Source organism: Thamnophis sirtalis, unplaced genomic scaffold (assembly GCF_051295495.1).
Source record: "Thamnophis sirtalis isolate CommonGarterSnake01/CBP01778 unplaced genomic scaffold, rThaSir2_p1.2 scaffold_7, whole genome shotgun sequence".
In the NCBI taxonomy this organism is placed as follows: Eukaryota; Metazoa; Chordata; class Lepidosauria; order Squamata; family Natricidae; genus Thamnophis; species Thamnophis sirtalis.
In genome coordinates this window covers 2944082-2956197 of record NW_028261387.1, presented here as the reverse complement: position 1 = coordinate 2956197, position 12116 = coordinate 2944082, and the positions used below count along the sequence as shown (strand labels likewise).

The window sequence follows — 12116 nt, the reverse complement described above, 5'->3', positions numbered from 1 at the left end:
CAATTGGCAGCCAGTGCAGCTCGCGGAGGACAGGTGTAATATGGGTGTATCTCGGTACACCCAAAATCGCTCGCGCGGCTGCATTCTGGACTAGCTGTAGTCTCCGAACGCTTTTCAAGGGTAGCCCCATGTAGAGCGCAAACATGAAGCATATTATGTTAACTATTCCTCAGAAAAAAATCCCTGCCCCTATTTTTTTCCCCCTTTCACAGCTCAGATCTTTAAGTTCTTACTCTTTCAAAAACTCCGAACATTTCTTTTATTAAGCAGGACTGTGATTTCTGCCTATTTTCTCTTGACTAACATTACCATAAGCTTTCATTTTTCTTCCTCTCGGTAATCACCAGACCATTAACCTATAAAGCAGCATGAGAAAACCAAGTCGAATGGCTTGACTTATTTCTCTGCTTTATCTGTAGTCATTGTTTGAAGTGATTTGCTCACATTCTAATTTCTGTAATGTTCTGTTAGTGAAATGACTGTGCAGAAGGAATTTCACATGAACGAGGAGCCTGTGGTTTTAGGTCAGTCATCTTCCATATCAGGGGTGGGTTTCTCGCCCCGTTCCAACCGGTTCGGTTGGAACGGGGCCGGCAGCATCCTCATGCACGTGCGCGGCGCACGCATGCGTACTAGCACCTGTGCGATGCTCCAGCTGCTCCTGGAGGATCGCGCAGGCGCTGTATGCGTCCTGCGCATGCGTGGAATCGCAAAACTTGTCAAAACCGGGTAAGGAGCGTGGGCAGGCGGGTCGGCCCTTCGCCGTTCCCGGAAGTTACTTACTTCCGGGTTCGCCGACCAACCGGTTCGCAGGGACCGCCGCGAACCAGTTGAAACCCACCCCTGTTCCATATATTACCAAAACTGGATGTTTAAATTATATTTTATACATAAAGATAATTGGCTGTACTGTTAGGCATCATGAGATTGCAGCATTGAACAACTTATGTTGGGGGGGGAGGGGAGAATCCAAGTTAATTTTTTCATCCTTTTTTTCCCCTTGTGTTGTTTTTTTTCTTTTTTTAAAATACTTTTTTTTATTTTCTATTTACATAACATATAATCACATGTATACTATTACATAGCCAATATCATATTGTATTAATTAATAATTACATCAGTTCATCTTGCCATCAACTCCCGGAAGGGGGGACTAAACCAATTATTGGCTCTTCTGCTCTCCATACACCACTTTCTTCTGCCTTTCTCCTCCCCCTCCTTACCTCCTTTCTTCCCTCCATCATCCTTTTCTACTCTACTTCCCCTTCCTTTCTCCTTCTCCTCTCTCCCCTTACCACTCCTCCTTATACACCTCATCTTCCCCCTTCGCCCTCTCTCCTATCCCTCTCTTCCTATCTTCTCTCCTCTGCTTCCCACTCTTCCTCTCATTCACTTGGTGTATTTCAGCTTCTGAGCAAACTCCATTCTACGTTGATGGTATTTATGCTTCCACATCAATATACTTAACATTTCTTAGTTTTGAAGAAAAAAATAAGAGAAGACAGTATACATGTGCAATCATATTACTTTAAAATCTAACACCCCTCGTCAAACCTAATATACTTCCCTCCCTCCCACCCTCCCCCCCCCAACCTCAGGTAGCATGGGTTGATTCTACCTTGCTACTCTTAGGTCAAGCAAGAATCATGCATTTAGTCGACCTGAGCTGTCTTCTTATTTTTTCTCCTGAATCATAGATGAGGCTGATTGGTTAACTAGGAAGACAAACCTGGAGGCATATTCCAGGTGACATGATGGGGTGCATTCTGCTCACTTAATAGGCAATAATGTTGACACCGGTGCGTTGTAACATTTATTTGAGTGGACAGAAAGCAGGTGGGGCATTGTGAGCAGTGAGATAGAGAATGTCGGTGATTTGCCTTTTGTTGCTCAGATTCCCCAGATAGTGTTTTCTAATCACAGTTGATACATAATTCTACTATTTGGCTTTAGAACATGGAGACTCAGTCTTTATCTTTGATATCTTAAATTGTTTGGGGTTGTGCAAGCACGTGCATAAACACAAACACACAAGATGTTTCAAGATGAACCTAAAGAGACCATTTCTCTGTGTTCTGATCCCCCTCTTCCCACACCAACACACTCTGAGCCAAAGATACTTTCCGGAATTTATTAACAGACAGACAGGTCCTTGGCAGCAAGCCAGCACAGATAAGCCGTGGCAGCAATCCAGCACAGATAAGCCTTGGCAGCAATCCAGCCTGCCAAGCTCACAATAATGTTCTCCAACATTAGTTCCTGCATTGACTTCTGCAAGAGGGGCGTGTGCACAAGCAGTCTTTTTATAGTCTGGAGAGGAGCCTAATGACCACCGGCTGAGTGCAATTACCTCCTGTAACTGCGCAACTGTTCCTGACGCCTATTAGCTCTTCGGTGCCGGGCTTCCAGGAACAACTCACTGCTGGCTTCTGGATCACTCTCCCTTGTCTCCTCCCCACTGGCGCCTCCTGGTGGCCAACCAGCCTCTCTGCGCCCTGCTCGGAGTCGGAACCCTGTCCAGGGTCCTCCACATCTTCCAGAGCCGACTCATCGGGCCCCTCGCTGTCGGAGTCTGGTGGCAGCTCCAACGGCTCCTGCTGGGCCACAACATCTCTGTATCCAAAAGGGACCTGAAACATGCCAAAACCCTATGCTGAAGTTTCCTAACTACATTGGGCATAGGCTTCAATGTCCATGCAAAGCCAGGTTTAGCACAGGGATCATCAGGCTGTCCGCTTGGGTAATTTCAAATCACTATGGGAGTTCCCAAATTGCTGTTGCTGGTGCTTACAGCAATCAGTAACAGAGAGCACACCTGAATCAGGTGCCTAAGACCTTTAAACCCCATAGTGACCCTTACGTTTTGATTGCTTCTAAAGCAAGTCTGCTGTGGATTGTCCTCTAAATGGATTCTGCTTTATACCTATGCGGTTACAAGAGCTAAGATTCCTTAAAGTAGAATGGGAAAGGTTATTACTGTTCTAAATTTTGTGCTGGGTCTTTTGCTATTACTGCACATTAACTATCCAGGGAACATGTTTCTTGGTGTATATGGAAACCTTTCCTGGTCATTGGGGAGCGAAGGAATTTATTTCAGCCTGAGCTTAATGCCGTTTCCACCATCCTGCTCTAGCTATTTTCTCTGCCCATGCTCTTGATCTATGCTTTGCCTGCCCATGCTCCTATTGACCCCCTTTTGATAGAATTTTTTTCTGAAAATTTCTCAGAACAAGGTAGGCAGATTATTATATCCTACAATGAGATTCCTGGGACTTCAACTTATCTCTCCAGAGATCAAAAAGGTCAGCCAATTTCTTCCCAATCAGATAGTTAATACTCTAGTTTCTAGTTTCTGCCTGTTGCTGCAGGGGAGGTAGCAGCATTTTTAGGAAACATAGCAGCATGCAATCTAGATTGTCCATTTCAAAATCATATTATTATTATTTTTAAGCATGTGATTTTATCTGGATGGGCTTTTTAATGGGGAACAAACATCACCGCAACTCTACATTCAGGAGTGTGTTTTAGGCTGTTGTTCACTGATTGTTGTTTATTGATTGTCTGTTGTTACTCCTGGTGTATCTGGGTGATTGCTGGCAAGGAGGTGTCCTGGTCTTTTTGCTTCCTTGTTAGCCTTGTTTTATTGCCTCTTTTGAATGGTATGTAAACGTTGTCTATCTCTACGCGCCTGTTGATGACCAATTTGTGTCAATGCCTTCTAGGAATTCCCTATCAGTTTAGATTTAGCATGCACACAGACTCTCATTTGAAACCATGGTGTTGTGAAATTAAGAAGTTTTCATCATGTCTTCTCACTGCTAGTCTCCTGCTTCTCTTGCCTACATAGTGGCTGTTAACAATCCTTAAATTGAACATTGCGCTCTACATGGGGCTACCCTTGAAAAGCGTTCGGAGACTGCAGCTAGTTCAGAATGCGGCCGCACGGGTGATATTGGGTGTGCCGAGGTACACCCACGTTACACCTGTCCTCCGTGAACTGCACTGGCTATCAATTGGTCTCTGGGCTCAATTCAAGGTGTTGGTTATTACCTTTAAAGCCCTACATGGCTTAGGGCCAGGATACCTTCAAGACCGCCTGCTGCCACATACCTCCCAGTGGCCAGTAAGATCCCACAGATTGGGCCTCCTTCAGATGCCGTCAGCCAAACAGTGTCAACTGGCGGGGCCTTGGAGGAGAGCCTTCTCTGTGGCTGCTCCGACTCTCTGGAACCAGCTCCCCCTGGAAATCTGGACCCTACCCACTCTCATGGCCTTCAGGAAAGCTGTAAAAACTTGGCTGTTCCGGCAGGCCTGGGGCTGTTGACCTCACTCTTGAGGTCCGGCCCCGACTAGAATGAATGTATGAGGGTGTTTGTTGTTTTTAAATTGTTTTCTTTATCGTTATGTGTTTTTCTTATATTTTTTGTAAGCCGCCCTGAGTCCTTCGGGATTGGGTGGCATATAAATATATTAAATAAATAGATAGATAGATAGATAGATAGATAGATAGATAGATAGATAGATAGATAGATAGATAGATAGATTCCTTTTTTTTCTTCTTGTGTGACTTTGCTTTACTTAAGATATTTGGAAAGCTTTATTTAGGTGTGCTATGATATCTTCTATTGGTACTTTAGTTATTGTTAGTCTCTAAAAACATGACCACTGGAGGGGCTTATGGGCGTTGTAACTATCAGAAGGCCACCAGCTTCACTACCCAGACAATAGACTGCCTTAAAGTTCGTGCTTTAAGTCTCATACTTCAAGTGCTGTATATCTCTTGTAAAATCAGTGAGAATTAAAACTTTGCCTTTAATGTGTCTTAGTTATTTAATACTTGTATGCTTTTCTTTGCAATAATGAACCATGTTTTTAAAATAGGGACAGAGGAGGACTTTATAACACAACAACATTGTTAATTCCTGATAGTGTTTTTGTGACTAGTATAGCAGTTTCATTGAGAGACGTAGTGATATATTATGTTGACATCTTGGATTAAGGATGTGGGGGGGAAAAACAGGTTCTACTTAATCTTCAGTGCTGAGAGCTTATAGGATAACTTTGAGCCAGTCGTTCTTTTTCAACCCATCCTATCTCACAAAGTTGTTTTATAAGGGGAAATAAAGGAGGTGGGAGCACTACATATATCAACTTGCATTGCTGAAATAAAAATATGAAAATAAATGAGAAATGTTCTTTGTTTAATTGGATAGGTAGGCCCTCAATCAGGCACAATCATCAGTAGAGAAGGCAGGATTCACTAATATTTTTGTAGTGTGTTTGAGTGTGTGTGCGTTTGTATATATATATGGTTTGCAATGACTTGTTGAAGGGAGATGGGTAAAAGCCATTATTGGCAATGCAGGAGTACCCTGCATTGAAACCCCAAGGTAAGGAAGTGGTAAGATATCTGGTAGTAATTAGTGAGAAAGGAGAAGATTAATTGTACTACAATTTCTTCTCTCACTTAGATATAAAATGAACGCTCGCAGGAATTAAAGGAGCTTCTTGCCATACAGTTGAAGAAACTTCATTTAACTGCTCAATATACAACATTGTGACTCCCCAGGTCTGAAGAGCCGAGGTGGCGCAGTGGTTAAATGCAGCACTGCAGGCTACTTCAGCTGACTGCAGTTCTGCAGTTCGGCTGTTCAAATCTCACCGGCTCAAGGTTGACTCAGCCTTCCATCCTTCCAAGGTGGGTGAAATGAGGACCCCTACTGTGGGGGCGATATGCTGACTCTGTAAACCGCTTAGAGAGGGCTGAAAGCCCTATGAAGCGGTATATAAGTCTAACTGCTATTGCTATAAGAGCAGTTTTGGGAAATGCAGCATCTTCCAAAGATGTTGTCACAATCACTACCCTGAATTTGGGGACGTTTCTTGAAAAAGAATCCATCAGTGGGTTTTTTCCCCCCATTTATACTTTCATTTTATACTTATTTTTATAAATCAAAATGCACCAAAACCACCCTTACAAATAATGTGAAGAGAAATGCAGTTAATGCAAAGAAAAGTAACAGAAAGAAAACAAATACAAATTGTGGAGAAAAAGTGGTAATAGAACGCATGCCTTGACATATAAATAATTTCTGGACCAAAGGTAATTTCTAATGTTGGATTTCCCCCCCTTACCAGAGCGAGCCCCCCTTGTTGAATGCTGTGAAGCCATTACCATGGCACCTCCACTGCGCTGTACAGTAGAAGCCATTTACGGCTGTATAGTAGAAGCTATTTAAAGGCACAACAGAACACACATCCCTAGTGGTGCTATGGGTGTCTCCCCCCTCCCCCAGTATTTGTCTCCAGAGAGTAAGTTCATCTGTGTACCAAGTTTGGTTGAAATTGTTCAAGGTGTTCTAGAGTTATGCTGGAACACCACACACACACACACACACACACACACACACACACACACACACACACACACAGAGAGAGAGAGAGAGAGAGAGAGAGAGAGAGAGAGAGTCATTTAGATAGATAGATAGATAGATAGATAGATAGATAGATAGATAGATAGATAGGTAGGTAGGTAGGTAGGTAGGTAGGTAGGTAGGTAGGTAGGTAGGTAGGTAGGTAGGTAGATAGGTAGATAGGTAGATAGGTAGATAGGTAGATAGGTAGATAGGTAGATAGGTAGATAGGTAGATTGATTAGATAGATAGATAGATAGATAGATAGATAGATAGATAGATAGATAGATAGATAGATAGATAGATAGATAGATATAGACATAGACATAGATATAGACATAGACAGATAGAGATAGAGATAGAGAGAGATAGAGATAGAAATATAGAGATATAGAGATATAGAGATATAGAGATATAGAGATATAGAGATATAGAGATATAGAGATATAGAGATATAGAGATATAGAGATATAGAGATATAGAGATATAGAGATATAGAGATATAGAGATATAGATAGATACAATAAAAATTAAATGAACTAATCATGTTGTGACTTTCCATAAGACCCTCTCCAAATTACAGAGGTGTCCACTTCCCAGTTACAGCATAAGCCAATAAAATCGTGCATCTTCAAGTGCAGCAGTTAAGTAAATATATTGCCTTTAATCCTTATGGTGCAACATCTGTTATTTACAGAGAGATTGTCAATGGCCTTCAGAGATTCTTTTAACAGCACAGGGCGAGGCATTGGAACCGTGATTTCCTGCAAGGAATTCAAGTACTCTTGAACCTGGAAAGAAAGAAACATTTCCAACTTGGAGATCCCTCCCCCCCCCCCCTTCATTTCAGGATGAAAACAGGTTTAAGTCCATCTTCAGCCACATAATCTCATAGGTGATTTTGGGCTCTGTGTCTAGCCAAACTCACAGGTTTCTTGTTGTGGGATGAAATGAGAATATATGCCTGGATGGAACGTCGTCAAGAGCCGAGGTGGCGCAGTGGTTAAATGCAGCACTGCAGGCTACTTCAGCTGACTGCAGTTCTGCAGTTCGGCGGTTCAAATCTCACCGGCTCAAGGTTGATTCCGCCTTCCATCCTTCCGAGGTGGGTGAAATGAGGACCCAGACTGTGGGGGGTGATATGCTGACTCTGTAAACTGCTTAGAGAGGGCTGAAAGCCCTATGAAGCGGTATATAAGTCTAACTGCTATTGCTATTGCTATTGTCAAGCCATACCAGTTGGGGAACAAGTTTTCACTTGTTCTGTGTCTTGCATTTCCTACATGCTGGCCCACAATTGACTTGTACCTTTAAATGGAGCAAATTCATTCCCCTCCCAGATCTATCCGTAAGACTGTGGGGTTCTTTAAAGTGTCACAGAGCCTGTGCTGTGCTTGTGCCACTTACAAGGCCGGCATTAAACTGTAGCCATGTGTCACCGTTTGAAATCCATTGGATTTGAGCTGCCAGAAGCAGCCGATCTGATTGATACACGGATGATTTAAGAGACAGGGATTTTGAGCCGGCTGTAATGCTCGTGGAACAGCTCTACTCAAGCTCTACTCCCAGTCTCCAGAGATGGCCTTTTGCAGTAGAAGGCAAAAGTGGCAGCGACTCAAGTTAATGTGGGGAAAGGTCAAGAGGAGAATAATTCACTTTCACCTTGCCACGGAGGAAGAAGCTGCAGGCAAAGCTGCTCATTTATTGGTGAGATTATATATAAACACGAAGTTCATATCTCCGGCTACCACCTCAGGCTGCCATCCAGGCTGAGCTCTTGTCATCACCTACCTCATCAAGTGGCAGATTACCTGGCCCTTGATAAATTGAAGAAGCCGCTGCGGGATTGCAAGGAGGAGGGAGAGAGAGGAAGGGGTTGCGTCAAGTAGTTTGCTAGCCCGTAGCAGCTAATATGGGAGCAGATATCTGGACCAGGTCTCTAAGCTTGTGGTATGCAGCACCACAAGATGGTTTGTAGAGAACAGCTACAGGAAGACATCCACAAAGAGCCCCATGTTAGGAATGATATATTAGAAGCCAAGGGACAAAGGAAAAAGGAGATTGTATAACTGGCATTGTTTTAGAAAGGAATTCCCACATCGTCTTATGATAGGCGTCAACCCATTTGAGTTAGAAGGAACCATTTATATGAACTGTGTTGATAAGCAATATCCTTTCTGTGAAGGAACACAGTTAGTTAGTTGAGTTAGTTTATTAATCTTGTATGCCGCCTGTTGAATATTGTGTGTTGTGAGGGAAAGACGCAGGAGCCATGGAATCAGAGAGTAAGATGTTTATTGCGAGATGACTGCGATTCAAAACGTCCCTGCAACTGTCAGGGTATTTATACTCGAGCCCAAAGCAACTGTCAAATGACCAGCCAATCAGAGAGCTGGTAACAGGGAACATTTGCATATATAACACTCCTTCCCCCCAGTTATTTGCATACTCAACACTCCTCTAACATTTGCATATATAACACCGCCCACTCCTGGAGGACTCCGGGCGGCTTACAATACAAAGGGGAAGGGAATAAATCAGACAAACAACAGTTTAAAATACACACAACATTCATAGTTACTGTGGGGCCGGATACTTCAACAGCCCCCCCGGCCTGCCAGAGCAGCCAGGACTTAGTGGCTTTACGGAAGAAGGCCTGGAGGGTCGTAAGGGTCCGGATCTCCATGGGGAGCTCATTCCAGAGGGCCGGAGCTGCAACAGAGAAGGCTCTCCCCCGGGGGGTGGCCAGCCGACATTGGCTGGCAGATGGAATCCGGAGAAGGCCTAGTCTGTGCGATCGAATCGGTCTTTGGGAGGTAATTGGCAGGAGGCGGTCTCTCAGACACACATCTAAAGCCAAATCTAGAGTTATTGCATTGTTGTTCATGCTTTGTGAGTTGATTATAGGCAGCTTGCTCAGGGTATATTAATTTTTTCCTCTTGAAATCTTACCGAGCGGAACATCAGCATTTCCTAAGCGCACAAGTGTGTAGAAAGGTTTTTGTCGAAGCAAGTGGCAAGGCTAAGACAATTCTTGTTCCAATAAATAAATCAGGCCTTTTGTTTTATTGGAAAAGTCCAGGCTGATAAGGTAAAAAAACACCGCTGTAAAATAACTAGACTGGGATAGTATAATATATAGTCATCGATATAATGCTGAGGGATGATGGGGGAAAATTGGATCCTGGACATAACTAGATTTGGTAGAAACACTATTATAATCCTGCCAAAATAAATTCCGTTTTTGCTCCTGGAATCAGTAGAATTTATCAGTACTTAAGCACAGCTGGACTTTGGTTTCTTATTGTCAGAAATCTGAGAAGAAAGTAAAATAGAATCTGAACCCAAGTAATTCGATTTCTATGCTGAGAATAACCAATTTTGCTATTTGTCATAAGAAAAGCAGAAGTTGCCCTCTTCTAAGTCAATATCGATAGCAACTTTCCGTAGTTTCAAAACATATTTTTCTCAACTGTACTTGGAGAAACCAAAGATTGAACTTATTATCTTCTGCATACGAAATATGTGCTTTAATGCTAAGCTCATGTTCCTCCCCTATGTTTCACCATCTTTTAAAAAAAAATATTATGCATAATTTGGATTTTATATTCATGGGTTGGACCAAAAGCTATCCAGAACACTGAGGTCCAGTTTTCATTCACTGAATGCTGTTATTATCTTTGAAACTTTTGAGATTTCAGCAAACATTAACCATAATTTTCCAAGTGTATCTTTTTCCATATATCTATAATTCTTTTTTTCCCCTTGTTTACAAGCTGAAGATTATGCCCAATTCTTTGCCTTCCTAGTTCTTGAAAAATGTTACCATGGCTTGCTTGCTTGCTTGCTTGCTTGCTTGCTTCCTTCCTTCCTTCCTTCCTTCCTTCCTTCCTTCCTTCCTTCCTTCCTTCCTTCTTTCTTTCCTTCCTTCCTTCCTTCCTTCCTTTCTCTCTTAATTCCCTTTCTCATTTTCCATCCTGGTGGCTCAGTGTTTAGAATGCAGTATTGCAGGCTAACTCTGCCAATTGCCAGCAGTTTGATCCTGACCAGCTCAAGGTTGACTCAGCCTTCCATCCTTTCAAGATGAGTAAAATGAGGACCCAGATGGTTGAGGGCTGACTCTGTAAACTGCTTAGAGAGGGCTGTAAAAGCACTGTGAAGCAGTATATAAGTGTTTTTGCTATTCCTTCCTTTATTCCCTCCCTCTTTCCTTCCTTCCTTCCTTCCTTCCTTCCTTCCTTCCTTCCTTCCTTCCTTCCTTCCTTCCGCTCTTCCTTCCTTCCTCTCTTAATTCCCTTTCTCATTTTCCATCCTGGTGGCTCAGTGTTTAGAATGCAGTATTGCAGGCTAACTCTGCCAACTGCCAGCAGTTCGATCCTGACCAGCTCAAGGTTGACTCAGCCTTCCATCCTTTCGAGATCAGTAAGATGAGGACCCAGATGGTTGGGGGCTGACTCTGTAAACTGCTTAGAGAGGGCTGTAAAAGCACTGTGAAGCGGTAGATAACTCTATGGCTATTGATAATGGGAACCAGTCAAACTCTCTCTTTTACCCTGGCGACCACACTTCTTACAGCTGTTTTTCCCCCCCTTCTTTCCAGGGGAATCCCTACATGTGCAATGAGTGTGATGCAACCATTGATGAACTGGCACATCCACCTGAACTGATGTTTGATGCCGAAGGAAGGCATCCCTACACCTTTTGGCAGTCGACCACATGGAAAGGTTACCCAAAGCCTCTCCAAGTGAACATTACCCTGTTTTGGAACAAAACGGTCGAACTCACCGACAACATAGTCATCACCTTTGAATCCGGCCGCCCAGACCTAATGATCCTGGAGAAGTCCCTCGACTATGGTCGGACGTGGCAACCGTACCAATATTATGCTACAGATTGTCTAAATGCTTTTAACATGGAACCAAAAACAGTGAGGGATTTATCTCAGCAGACAGTCCTAGAAATCATTTGCACAGAAGAATATTCCACGGGGTACATGGCCAACAGTAAGATCCTCCACTTTGAGATTAAGGACAGATTTGCATTCTTCGCTGGGCCCCGGCTTCATAATATGGCTTCTCTCTATGGGCAGCTCGACACCACCAAGAACCTCAGAGATTTCTTTACTATCACAGACTTGAGGATAAGACTGCTCAGGCCAGCAACTGGGGAATTATATGTGGATCCACAGCACATGACACGCTACTTTTATGCAATCTCCGATATAAAAGTAGTTGGAAGGTAAGAGAACATAAAGAAGTGGATGTGCGTTTTTCTTCCGATCGTATTAACTTCCTCTTTTCTTTCCTTTTCCCTTCCCTTTCTAAATGGAATTATTGAACTATTGTGGTTTGAAATGTATACAACCTTTTGCAGATGATGATAGATAGATAGATAGATAGATAGATAGATAGATAGATAGATAGATAGATAGATAGATACATACATAGATACATACATAGATACATACATAGATACATACACACACACACACACACACACACACACACAATATTGCCAAAAGTATTCGCTCACAACTGAGTCTGATTATGTGGATGGGTTAGCAAATGATTGCCTACTTTTGGCAATATAGTGTAGATAGATAGATAGATAGATAGATAGATAGATAGATAGATAGATAGATAGATAGATAGATAGATAGATAGATAAGCAGGCAGGGAGAGAGAGATATGGAGAGAGAGAGGG

General features: G+C 42.8%; 1 protein-coding gene across 7 annotated transcripts in view; it reads left to right on the top strand.

Moving 5' to 3' along the window:
- The window catches only part of NTNG1 (netrin G1), a 266043-nt gene that overhangs the window by 99135 nt on the left and 154792 nt on the right, over positions 1 to 12116 (top strand). For all 7 annotated transcript variants that reach the window (XM_087719216.1, XM_087719210.1, XM_087719212.1 and 4 more), the window contains exon 3: positions 11014 to 11651. In XM_087719216.1, coding sequence (XP_087575342.1) covers positions 11014 to 11651 — 638 coding nt within the window. The remainder of the gene's footprint in view (positions 1 to 11013; positions 11652 to 12116) is intronic.